The 12805-nt window shown below is 34.4% G+C and overlaps 1 protein-coding gene across 1 annotated transcript; it reads right to left on the reverse strand.

Annotated features, from left to right (window-relative positions):
- Positions 1 to 2113: 2113 nt before the first annotated feature.
- On the reverse strand, positions 2114 to 12126 carry LOC132557581 (splicing factor 3B subunit 4-like). Its single transcript, XM_060222089.1, has 10 exons — positions 12080 to 12126; positions 10424 to 10507; positions 9961 to 10106; positions 9380 to 9508; positions 7982 to 8162; positions 5251 to 5421; positions 3836 to 3976; positions 3451 to 3534; positions 2557 to 2700; positions 2114 to 2318 (listed from the first exon to the last, which is right to left on the reverse strand). Exons 1-10 carry the CDS (start codon positions 12111 to 12113, stop codon positions 2191 to 2193), a joined length of 1242 nt encoding a protein of 413 aa, XP_060078072.1. The 5' UTR covers positions 12114 to 12126; the 3' UTR covers positions 2114 to 2190.
- Between the last annotated feature and the right edge of the window lie 679 nt (positions 12127 to 12805).

Here is a 12805-nt window from a genome sequence, read left to right on the forward strand (position 1 = left end):
AATTGAGGGTGAAAGTTTCCAACCAGTTATTGCCAGTATATAATCAAGCCACTTGTTTCCAATAGATTATTCAGTCAGTAGAAAATGTTGGCATATTTCTCCTTTGTGAAAAGGCTATAGACAGAAATAATGAACTTTAGTCTGAAGGAAAACTACAGGTTGAGATGTCTTCACCACTCAGAAACTGAAAAGGTTATCTTTTTGGCATCCGTTTCCTCATATACCAATATTCACAGTTAGCATACCTGAACTGTAAATTTAAGCATTGGATCGCTGTAATATTGTATTTATTGTCAGTATGATTGCAATCCGGTTCACAATCATGACATCCTATCAGGTATTATTCTACCTATCTAACATGTCGTATTCATATTGAAAATAAATACAATCTGACAGACATTCAATGGTTAAGTAATCAAACAGGCCCAATGGGTCTGCATCGCTCACTTAACAATAAATACAACTGGGGTTATTATCAGATGTGGGCTTACTGACAGATACAATGTTAGTATATATATATTACAGAGGAGTTTCTGTGTTTCACCAAAACAAAAAATGTTAAGTCTCTGAAAAGTCCACGACTTTTATTCACATCATAAAATAATTACATACATGTCAATTAATGAAGATGATTTTAAGAATGGTGTCTGTATTTCATCAAAACGAAGAAGTGTTAAATCTGTGAAAAGTCCACGACTTGTATTTACATCATAAAATAATTACATACAACTAAATGAATGAGATGATTTTGAAAATGATTTCTCCTCTTGGTGAAGAATAAACAAGATTTCTTCTCATGACATTAGACATAAACTGAAAAAGATGAACACAAATTCTATTGTTGGGTGTGGAACACATACTAGTAATTTATTTTGTTTGTAACAAGTACTTTACAGTTTATCCTTTACATTCCAGGTGTTTTCACTTCCAGCCAATAAAAAAACTGTTCTTAGTGGTTGAATCTTGGAGAAAAATCTATGACGATATATTCCCCAAAGCATGTGGCTGGATTTGGATAAACAGATGGAAATTCATTGTTGCTGAATAAACGTATTATCTAAAATCTACTTGGAACAAAAACTGTATCTCAACTTCTAGCAGCAAATGAAAAAATATCAAGATAATCTCTACAAATCAAATGTCCTTTTCCCACGTTGTCAATAATTCTAAGTTCTAACTTAATAGGAATGTGACAATAAAAACATCATTGAATTGGACCATTTTATCTGTAAATTGATATACATAAATGTGTATACCCATTTTTTCAAAATTGGCTATTTAAAGTTTGGGAAGGTTCTGCATTTTACAATTTTACTGAAAACTTATAATAACCAGAACATGATTTCAGGATTAATCCTTGACATCAAAACCTTACCTTTGAACTATGCAAAGTTTTTCAATCTATCTGACATTATTATCATCTATTTTGTAAATTTTGCTCAGAGTCATAGTATAATCAACAATTTTTGAATATATGATACTACACTAATATCATAGTGTATTCACTCTGAGACTACAATGGCAATCACAAGCCTCTTGGTTTGAACGATTTAAGTATCATACTCTTATTAACTATGTGTATTCCTTAATATGCTTTTAAGTCTGCATTAGCTAACATATCTTTACACTAGGCATCCTATCTCTAAAAAAAACTTTGAAACTTTGACCAAAGATAGACTGAATATTTTCCATCACAGAGATCTCAATGATCAGTAGCCAGGATAAGTTCAGATTAGAAAATATTTAAAAAGAATCGCATTCTGTCATAACTCTTTCAAACTATCAACAGATGAATATTTACCCAGTATGAATGAAAGACTTAAGTCTGATCTCAAGTTCTCTTTGTGATTATCACGCAGGAAATCACCATCCTCAAGAAAAAACATCAATATATTGATAGACAATAACGACCTAATACTCTTGCTTCTTGATCCATGCTTAACCAATAAAACATCATGAATATGAGAAAAACACCAATAAAGCCTAGAGGCACTTTCTCAACAACTCCCATGGAGTGGATGTACTGATGGCAACTGACTGTCTGTTGAGTTTGATTTCATCTGCCTGTGAATCCAGAGAATACCCAGTAATGAATTAGTTGGGAAATCTGTTGTCTATCACATGTTAACTCGAGATTCTTCCCAAGGTGTTTTAGTTGTAACATTCCTCTAGGTAACACATAGTCATGCTTCAGTACATTGGGGGCGGTGGGGGTCGCCCCTGGAAGGGAGGTCGAGGGCCTCTGGGTGGGGGTCCTCTCATTGGACCACGTGGTCCACTCGGGGGTGGTCCTCTCATCCCTGGATGAGGAGGTCGGCCTGATAAAAGGAAAAAAAATATTATCATTAAGAAGAATACAATATCCTTTAAAGAATTGTTACCATTCTAGAAAATTTACAAAAAAACAGATATAAATCAGAAACCATATTATATTATAGAATTGCAGCAAAGCAGTTATACGTTTTAAGAAACATGTCCAATGAAAACATTATTTAAGATTTTTACAATGAGACATACTCAGAATTTATTACAGAAAGCTACGAGTCTTTCACCTACCAAATGGTGGCCCACCTGGTCCCCTTGGTGGGGGACCTCTCCACCCTGGGGGTGGGGGTCTCATTCCAGGATGGGGCGGCATCCCCATGTGTTGCATCCCTGGGGGTGGGGGCATGCCAGGAGGCATACGTGGTGGCTGATTCGCTGAAATGGACAGAGAGAATATAATAATAATTCACGAATTATCAGTCCTAGCATAACCAAGATCATGATATATTTTTCTGTATATACTGTATAGTATCGTTGTTTGATAAAGTTAATGGTAACTTTCACCTAGAGACTGGAACTCATCCAAGGAATAGTCCTAATATTGTTTGACCACATAAGTAGGTTGTTGAAAGGTTCGGATTCGAAATGGTATTGGAAGAGGAGACAGGGAATACTTAATCAAGCTACTTCTGGTTTGATAACAGGTTTGGTTTTGTGTTGATGTTGGGTTGGAGGTTGGTAGGAAACATTTTCTCTTTATGAGGATGTTGTGTTGGGATTAGCTAAGGAATACTTAACCAAGTCACTTGTGGCTTGTTGGCAGGTTAGGGTTTATGAGGATATTGTGTGGGGGTTTGCTAAAGAATGCTTGACCAGATCACTTGTGTGGCTTGTTGGCAGGTTAGGGGATTATGAGGATGTTGTGTGGGGGCTTGCTTGGGGTTTGCTAAGGAATACTTAACCAAGTCACTTGTGACTTGTTGGCAGGTTGGGGTTAATGACTCAGTTGGATGATAGGGTTGGTTGGAAACACAGTACTCACCAAAGCTAGTTATAACTTGTAGACAGAATGGGGTTTGTGGTAATGTTGTGTGGGAGTTTGCTAAGGAATACTTAACCAAGTCACTTATTGGCTAGCTAGGCTTTGTGAATATGTTGAATGATTCATTGGAAGGGAATACTTACCCGAGCTGCTTGTTTGTGCTTGACTGGTTGAGGTTTGTGAGGTTGGAGGAGGAGGTTGTCCTTGACCGTATTGGGCCATCACACCTATCAAAACAAACATTGTTTAATCAAGTATCAATATGAAATCAGTAAATCTACAGTCTCGTCCAATAGGGAAACAAACTGAACAGTTTTCTCTTATTACATTAGTTTTTTGTAAGATAAGTGGAATCATACACTCACATCATTGTTACACATCATATAAAAATCTCGTAACTTAAATCATCACTCTTCAAAAGATGTGTGTTGTATTGACCAACAGACCTTTGTTAATAAATCTATTTCACATGTTCACAACCATTAATATGCCCCATTTCAGCAACTTTATCTCCTTGTTAGAACATACCTGGTGGAGGTGGCATTCCTGGTGGAGGGAAGGGTGGCATCCCCATGGGTGGCATGGGTGGTGGTGGCATTGGCATCTGCTGTTGACTGGAGTTTGGTGGTGGCACAGGTGGTGGCATCATGCCAACAGAAGAACCCATACCTGTGTGTATATAAATTGAGAATCATCTTCTGATCTATATAGATCTCCAAGACAACTGGTGATACTGCTTACTACTTGGGGATATATCAAACTCAAAAGTTCTTGAAAAATAAAACACAAGGACCTTGGGAATTAAGATAACACCAGTTACTAGACTACAGAGCGTAACTGGTTTTGTGCCAAATCAGCATTTTGTTTCATATCTATTGTACCACATATTAGGCAGCTTTCAGTTATATGAACAGATGTTAATATCAATTTGGTTAGACATGCAACAATTTACAAATCAATCTGACTAGTATTACGGATTTAGGAACTCCTGAACTGGATAGAAAATCCAGACACTGGATCTATCAGAATTATTTTTGCTGAGGAACAGAACAATTAGTGATACAATCAACCCTTTACATCTTTAAAACATGTTTTAAGGTATTTACCACCAAGTTGGAAAATTTAATCCATCAATGTATGATTATTTGTAAACTGTATTAATAAAAACAAGAGTACCGCAAAGCGGAACAAAATACGCCCGTGAATATCTAAAACAAAGAAGATAATTCAAGAATTACAGTGCTCCACCTGGTGTACTTTGATGGAAGTCAAAGGTCGAAGGCAAGGTCACAGTGACCTACTTTTGGTACACGACACACCGTCTCACCATGGTGCACCCATGTTTCAGTATCAAATGGTGTAGGACAAGGCTTTTCTTTGATAGAGGTCAAAGTTTCACCATGGTGCATTCACATGCCAAGATAAGTTCCAGTATGAAATTAACATTGGTTAGAGTAAATATTCAGACAAGATTTCTATAGTGAAATAGACAAAGGGGCATAACTCTTATTCAAATTGTCTAATCAAAACCCCATTCAGGAAAACACAACTTCATATGGTGATTAAGCCTACCAAGTTGCATAAAGATTGGCTGAAAAATGTAGGAGGAGATCTCCGGACAAATAAAAGTTTACGACGGACGCCGGACGGACGGATAGCGCCATACCATAATACGTCTGTGTTTCGACGGGCGTATAAAAATGATAGGATTCTAAACTAAGACCTAGATCATTATATGTACTGTATACATACAATAATAATCCAAATTTTGTTGTCATTGTATTGAAACTCTGCATTTTCATTAACCATTCAACTAACTTTAAGACGCATGAAAACCATACATTTTGTATTTAACGTTAATCTATATCTACTTTCTATTTCTGTCCTATTGGCGAAGGGTAATCTGAAAGCATACAGTAAACAATTATCATAATTCTACTTACCTTGGTTTGGGCCAGTATTTAATCCCATTGGTGAGGGAGGAGGAGGGGGTGGGGCTATAGAAGAGGGCGGAGCTGGAGCTGGTGGTTGCTGTGGAGGGGGAGGGGCATCAGCAAACAGCTGATGAGGCCTGTCTGTCAGTGAGAGTGGATTCTGCTGTGCTAGGAGACGCTCTGAAAGAAATTAAACGACATAAATAAAGTGCCCTCTAGAAGGTGAAACTGTCCTTTCTAACTAATTCCAGGTGAAGTTTCATTATATTAAATCCATCAAACCTTACTTTGGTTTTTAATTATCAACCCAATAAAAGTGACAATCTAGAAAGTGAAATATCAACCAGAAATTCATGCAGCTTATGTCTTGCTGCTGTTATTTTGATGTAATAAAATGATGGAATCTCTTCAGTTATAGAAATCATGAAAAGAAATTCTGGTTTGATCATCAAAACCCTCAAGAATTTGACATAAGTATGTTTCCCATGAGAGCGCTTCTTCATTAGATCAGGAAAACACAAACATGTTTCGATCATTTTTGGTTTTATTATGTTTTTATTGCACAATCAATTACCAAAGTTCCATAATGATGAAATGAAGGTAAAATTCAGAACCTGACGTGTGAGTTGGGATGGCCATACATACTGTGACACAGGCTTTTTAAAGGTTGGTTATGACAACATTTAAACTGTACTTGGAGAAAAATCAAGCTCTACATCAAGTTACTTAATCACTTACATTTTATGTGAGATTTATTTTTGTGTTTATATGCAAGGAGAGTCAATCATGATTTTAAATCCTTGCAAGTATTTGTGTGAATGGTATTCTGGATGGTATTAATTTTGACTCGGTTACCAATATGTAAGTCTTGCAGAGTCCATGTCTATAATAGCTCATCATTTGAGAATTTAAAGTAATTTCTAGATCATCATTTGCAAAATAATGTATTTGCGAAAAATGTAAGAAGAGTTAAGGCCACAAACTAAAGTATTTGTGAAATTGAAGTGATTTTACAGTCTATGTAAAACTTAAACATTTTACAATAAATGAAGAAGAATAAGCTGTAAAGTGTTGGTAAAATTCAGAATCTGAACTGTGTCTTGGGATAGGCATACATTGATATAAGTACAATACAAGTTTGGTTCAACAGTTCAAGGAAATAAAGCTTAACACCAAGCTAAACCAAAACTTTTTTGGTTGGGTTTGATAATTCAAAAAGTCCTATCAACTACCAGGTATAAACTAATGTCACCATGGTAACCATGTGCTGAGGTGATTTTGCTTTGATGTAACTTTATAACATTATTGAATAACTAAAATGTTTACAATGCCATCTCTGCCACTCCTTAATAGGTAACAACTAACTCCTGCTCCACAACATAAATGAGCCAAATAACAAATTTTCTAGCCTATGATTTTTCATAATTAGATAATTCATATTCTTGAAATTCATCAAATTTCTAGATCATTGTTCTGATTTCAGATATTCATTGTAAGATCAAGTATTTACTAAAATTTGGTGGCTCTAGCACTTATCTGTTCTGAAAAATTTGGTGTGGATGTCAATCAAAAATTAATATTAGTAGTTAATTTAACTCTTACTTCTCAACAAAACATATAACTTGAAAAACTGGAAACTACTTAAAAAATCTCTGAACAATACATATTTTTATTTTATATAGAACAACAATTTGACAAGCATGTGTCTGCTTGTACAGCTTTTGCTCAGATCATGAAATAAGCTGTAACTGATAAGGGGAAATAACTCAATATTTGTTAACACGATAAGTTGTAGAAATTAGGTATGCCTGTGATAAAGGCCAAATGAACATTTTGCAACAAGGAAGTGAAAGAAAGTGATGTTTAATGTCTGATCAACACATAACGGTCATTTACTGACAGTATCAGCTGTGTAATGGTGGAGGAAACTGGAGTAAACCACTGAGTGTCAATAGCGATAACATTCCACGATAATTGGTGAAAATACTCAAGTTATTGTTCCATCAATTTTACAAATGCAATTACTAAATACATAACAGGCAAATAATTTTTTGTTATTAAATTTGTCCGAGCTATGGTGGAAATGAACCACCACATGAAGTTAGAATCATATCTGAGAAACACCTAGAGATATAGAGTGGAGACTGTTAAGGTAATGGAAATATTGGGCTATAACTTTGTGAATTACTGGACAAAAGTTGCAGTTATCCAACTTGTCCTAACTATAATGGTAATGAACCTTCCTATGAAGTTTGAAGTTGATCTGTTGAAAACAAATTGAGACATTGAGCAGTCAGTTTTCATGATTGTACAAAGTGCCATAACCGCCACGAATGACAATTGATAAATATGGCAATCAAACTTGTCTGAGAGATCATGATGAAGAACCCTCCTATGAAGTTTGATCTACTCGCAATATCATGCACTTTTGTATACTGAATAAGGGGCCATAACTCTGAATATTACAGTAAAAAAAATCACAGTGATTGAACTTGTCCCAGCTTTCGTGGTAATGAACCTCCCTATGAAGTTTGAAATTGGTGTGTTGAAAACTATTCAAGTGGCAAAAGGACATCATGTGTGTACAGCTGCCCACTCACATGATAACATCATACATCTGATCTTACGTCAGACATAAAAGAAAGTGCCTGCTGTTTTAAATCAGACTGAGCATTGACTTTGAAGGAAAATTTGATATATGAAACAATAGCTAGCACTACCTAACAAATATGTTACTTACCTGCCACCGACCCATGTCGTTCACCCTTGGCATCTTTTTTAAAGGCATATGATATGGAAATAGCTCTATTACACAGGTATTGGCCATTCATAGCTTCTATCGCTGCATCTGATGCCTCAAATGAGGCAAAATTGATGAAAGCATAACCTTTGGAATTACCGGTGTCCGGGTCTCTCATTATCTGATAAAGAGTATGCATATATGATGGAGACATTGATAACGAGACATTTTGTTTGAAAAGATATTCTAAAACACAGCAGTTACTGAGCAATTCTTTTTAGTGTACATAGTCTACTATAAAGGGGTCAGCATAGAAGTTCTGACTCAAAATCAGTGGATTGGCTTATTGCATGTCATCATTGATATAGCACTAGCTAGAACATTAACACTTATTTCTATTTCTTAATTCTATTGAACAGTAATTTCAGACATGAAATCATTGACAGAAAAAGTTCACTATATTAAGTGTGTAAATTAATTTTCTACCACAATGTGTTGCGTTATTCTACTCTGAGACAATTTTATAAAGATGGTGACAGTTGGATAAATGTAACATATATCACTAGTGATAAATGACCTTGATTTCTTCACATCCCAGCTGTACAGTTACTTTATTCTAGGTATACCTTATCATTGTGGTAGAAACAGGCCACACAGACCTGAGATTGTTGTACATGCTTATGCTATTTCTTTCTCCCTTGATCGATATTTTTCAAAAGTTAAAGCTAATATATTTCATACTTTTGAAAAATAACAAACTGGAGTGAAAGAAATCACATGTTTTAACAATTACTTGTTGTGTAACCTCTGTTCAAGCTAACTCCCATATATCTACAGTATCATGTTTCTATCAATTTCCTGTGACCTACAAATCTACACTGATTTTGAATTAAAATTATTCCTATTTCTGAATATTGGATTATTTTTATACCTATCCTTCCCTCTGAAAATCATCAGTCTAAGAGTCAAAGTAAGTGTAGTGAAATTGTTTATGTACAGTATGATATCTCGTAATTGATTAACTGGGCATGATAATGTGTCATAACTCAGGAATTATACAAGACATTGAAATCATTCTTCGTTAACACTGTCTTTAGATCAGGATAGGCAGCCATAGCTCAATATCTTTGTCTATAACATCTCTTAACTGTTCAATAAATTGATGTCTTTTGCAGTGGATGCTATTTTACATAGAGCTATATCTTTTATCTTAGAATGTAATCAAGCTAACTTGCCCTACCCTGTCTTCCATAAAACCAGCTAATAACCTCTTGAATTTCTATTTTTGCTGAATTAAAAATATCATGCTTCTTGAGGCCGACACAAATACTTATATGTAACAAGATAAGGAAATCATCACAAGGGGAGGTAATTCACATCACATTTTTGATTGTTTACCTTAGGTGTTTGTAATATAACACCAAATGCACTGAATGTATCATACAGCAACTTCTCGTCCACCTCCGGGTCTAAGTTTCCTATAAAAATATTGGCACCTACATCCAAGTTCTTCTGATGAGCAGAGGCCTGTGAAAGGGTAAGCAAGAATACTATATAGCAGTGCACAAAACAGTGTACTCAGCTTATCCACGCTTGTTACAAAATTCAAGAACTAGAAGGTCTGGTAGAAGTTTGCACCTGTTCAATATTAGACATGCATGACATGACAATACTTTCCTGAACATTCGTTTCAAGTATCATGTGAAGCACTAACAGAGTCAGTTAAATGCCTAGGTATTGAAAATTTAAAAGGTATTTAAATTCTTAATGAAACTGGACAGTAATGGTCATAAGTTACATATCAGTATGAATACAAGGATATCACACAATTGCATTCACATTGCTATTAATGCAAAAATGAAATCTGTCAATAAAACATCCAAAATTTGCAATAAAGAAATAAAATTACATTATTGAACTTAAATTATCCCTTAATTATGAAACTGTAGGAAAAATTTTTATACTGAAATATACGTTACCTTGTTGACTCGTATTGGTTTACCATATAGCTTGATCATATTCATTATTTTTATGGCATAATCTGCGTCATCTTCTCCCATAAACTCAACAAACCCATAACCTTGGTGACTCTGGGTGACACGATCCTTTGGCATATGTACATTCACTGAAAATCATAGTCATGATAATGTTTTACTAAGACTGAAATAATGTGGCTTTTTTTCTTTAACAATTAAAACAACGAATTAAACTCTCACAAAAATCAATCAATATAATTTTTCTAAATTTTGGCACGTAAACATTTGTAATTTAGAAACTGGCTCCAGCAAATTTTCATAATTAGCTGTTCTACACACTTAGCTTTAATATATAATCTACAGCTTTAATAACAAAAGAAAACCTCCAAAACCCACAAAAATATTAACAGTACAGACATAAATAAATGTGTAAATAACAAGTACAGAAAATTTTTTTTCAACTTACCAACAGGACCAGCCTGAAGGAACAACTCCCACAGAATAGCTTCCAGGACCTTTTCATCCAGACCACCGACATAAACTGTCGCATCTGAAAAGACAAACAAAATTATTAGATCAAATTCTAAGCAGTCTTCCTCCTCTCAGAGATTTTTTTTATAAATGTACATTAATATTACTAAATTAACATGTTGGTAACCAGCTCTACAAGATAGAGTAGACCTTGATATAGAATGGATTTGCAGTATTGTCTTCACTCCTGGACCACTGAATTATTAAATTACTAAAGGCTAACTACTAAATTACTAAAGGTTAACCACTTAATTACTACAGGTTAACCACTAAATTACTACAGGCTAATCACTAAATTACTAAAGGTTAACCACTTAATTACTACAGGTTAACCACTAAATTACTACAGGCTAATCACTAAATTACTAAAGGTTAACCACTTAATTACTAAAGGTTGTTCGCAGTATATTATCAGATATTTATTTTATTATGTGCAATGATTCCTTGTATGCACCTACTCACATTGGTAACATATAAGTTATTTGTTTTAAATAAACCAAATCAAACTTTAAAGAAACATATAAAAGCATAATTTGTCTTCAATTTCCAGGAACAGACTGCAAAGTCAACATTATTTCTACTCAAGTTCTTTAATCCTTGCTTGTGTTGGTGCATAATTGAAAATGCAAGAATGCAAATTAAATGTATATACAATATATAATGTGCAATATTTCTTTTTACAATATCATTTGAACGCTGACACATGCTCGAGTCATTTATTTTCCTCACTTTTTAAAAGGATGAAGTTGTGTTGTTCATCTATATCAAGTCAATAACATTGTTTATATATATATATAAACAATATTAAATGTGGGTACAATTTTGAAAACAAATTCAAATCTGCAACCACAGACCGGATCAATACACATTTCTGTATATGATGCATTGTGTTAATTAATGGATACTTGAACAGGGTAACAAAAAATTGATGAAGAAAGACATTTTTTGACATGTGCCAATATGGGCTTTGAACTCAGGACCTATGGCACCAAATTGTCTGACCAATGCAAAAACACAAGAGAACTGTACGAACAAAAGAAAACCAGTAATCATTCTACCAGGAAAAACTGAGTATTGCAAAAATTTTTTTGTTTGTTTGTAATGCAACTGAATGAACCGTTTGGAAGACAGTGTTGTCTCGATCACCAAGGTAGAGCCTTTCAAGCTCTAGGACGCTCTCCATCTGTCATATCACAGCCAACAATGAATACATGACGTACCAACACACATAAAGCTTTCATGAGTATGACACGCAGTTGATTTCATTTTACAATTTGATAAGTTGATTTCGAAAGAAAATAATCATAAGAATGATAGTTCGAAGAAATATTTTTAAAAACTACACACATTTCACTGTGATTTTAATGATTTTATGGCACAAACTTACACAATCGTCTTGAAAACGTTTCAAAATATACGGATCAAAACAAATCAAAAGTTGATGGTGATACAACATAAATGGCTTGCAACTAATTTATATCAAGAACATAACTCGTTCTGCCCTACATGCTAGGTGAATAATAGAAGATGGCAGTGACTAAAATATTCTGAAATCAAACTATTGACTGGAAATGTATACTACGTTACAAACCTTGATTTCTTTCTGCAATTGGACCGGCAGCCATTCTTACGCCATGCGTGCCCGTCGACTAAACGCACCTCAAGTGTAGAGAGTTCCATCTAAGGGATAAGAACGATGGTAGCAGTATCGATCTAAAGTGTATGTAAAAGTTGATAAAAAATAATTCAATGTAAATCAAATAAGACGATTTCAGTAGGTTTTTGCTTCATGTCCAATGAAAAATAAAATATTTAATTCAGTATGGTCTTTTTATAGGAATAAAAACAGTCTCATATCACCTGCAAAGCGATATGATGGAAACCTGCAAGATTGTCAACGGTGTACATGACCGAGAAATGAATATCCTTAAATCTTGGAACAGTGACAGACTCACCCTAGAATCAGGTATCGTGTCCGATGAAGAGGAACAATGAATTCCTGTACTGGAAATTAACTGTAAGTAACTCTAAGTATATAAAATGTTATTGGAATTTTTTAAAGTTCAGTGGTGAAATCGGTAATTGTAAAAGGCGTTTCTTTTTTCCAAAATACTTAATAGGAGACATACTATGAACATGTAATCAGTAAGGCTTTTTTAAAAAGTAATTTTCAATACAGAACTTCAATTTTCTGTTGTCACATACTTAACTACATTGGATAAAAATGTCCTTCCTTTGTTTACTCGAAGTTTCGATATTTACGAAATTGCATGAATTCCCCTTCCTATTTCTACTAACAAAAACTAATTCGTCTTGT

This window comes from Ylistrum balloti, unplaced genomic scaffold (assembly GCF_031769215.1).
Source record: "Ylistrum balloti isolate Yb309-2 unplaced genomic scaffold, AGI_CSIRO_Ybal_v1 Utg369656, whole genome shotgun sequence".
NCBI lineage: Eukaryota > Metazoa > Mollusca > Bivalvia > Pectinida > Pectinidae > Ylistrum > Ylistrum balloti.

What these genes read in the sequence shown, in the direction of transcription:
- LOC132557581 (XM_060222089.1), bottom strand. Translation starts at nt 12,113, where the DNA reads ATGGCTGCCGGTCCAATTGCAGAAAGAAATCAAG. An exon ending in ACGACATGGGTCGGTGGCAG is followed by an intron (nt 5,422 to 7,981) that starts GTAAGTAACATA and finishes AATTTCTTTCAG; the next exon opens with AGCGTCTCCTAGCACAGCAG. An exon ending in AGGAATGCCACCTCCACCAG is followed by an intron (nt 3,535 to 3,835) that starts GTATGTTCTAAC and finishes TTGTTTTGATAG; the next exon opens with GTGTGATGGCCCAATACGGT.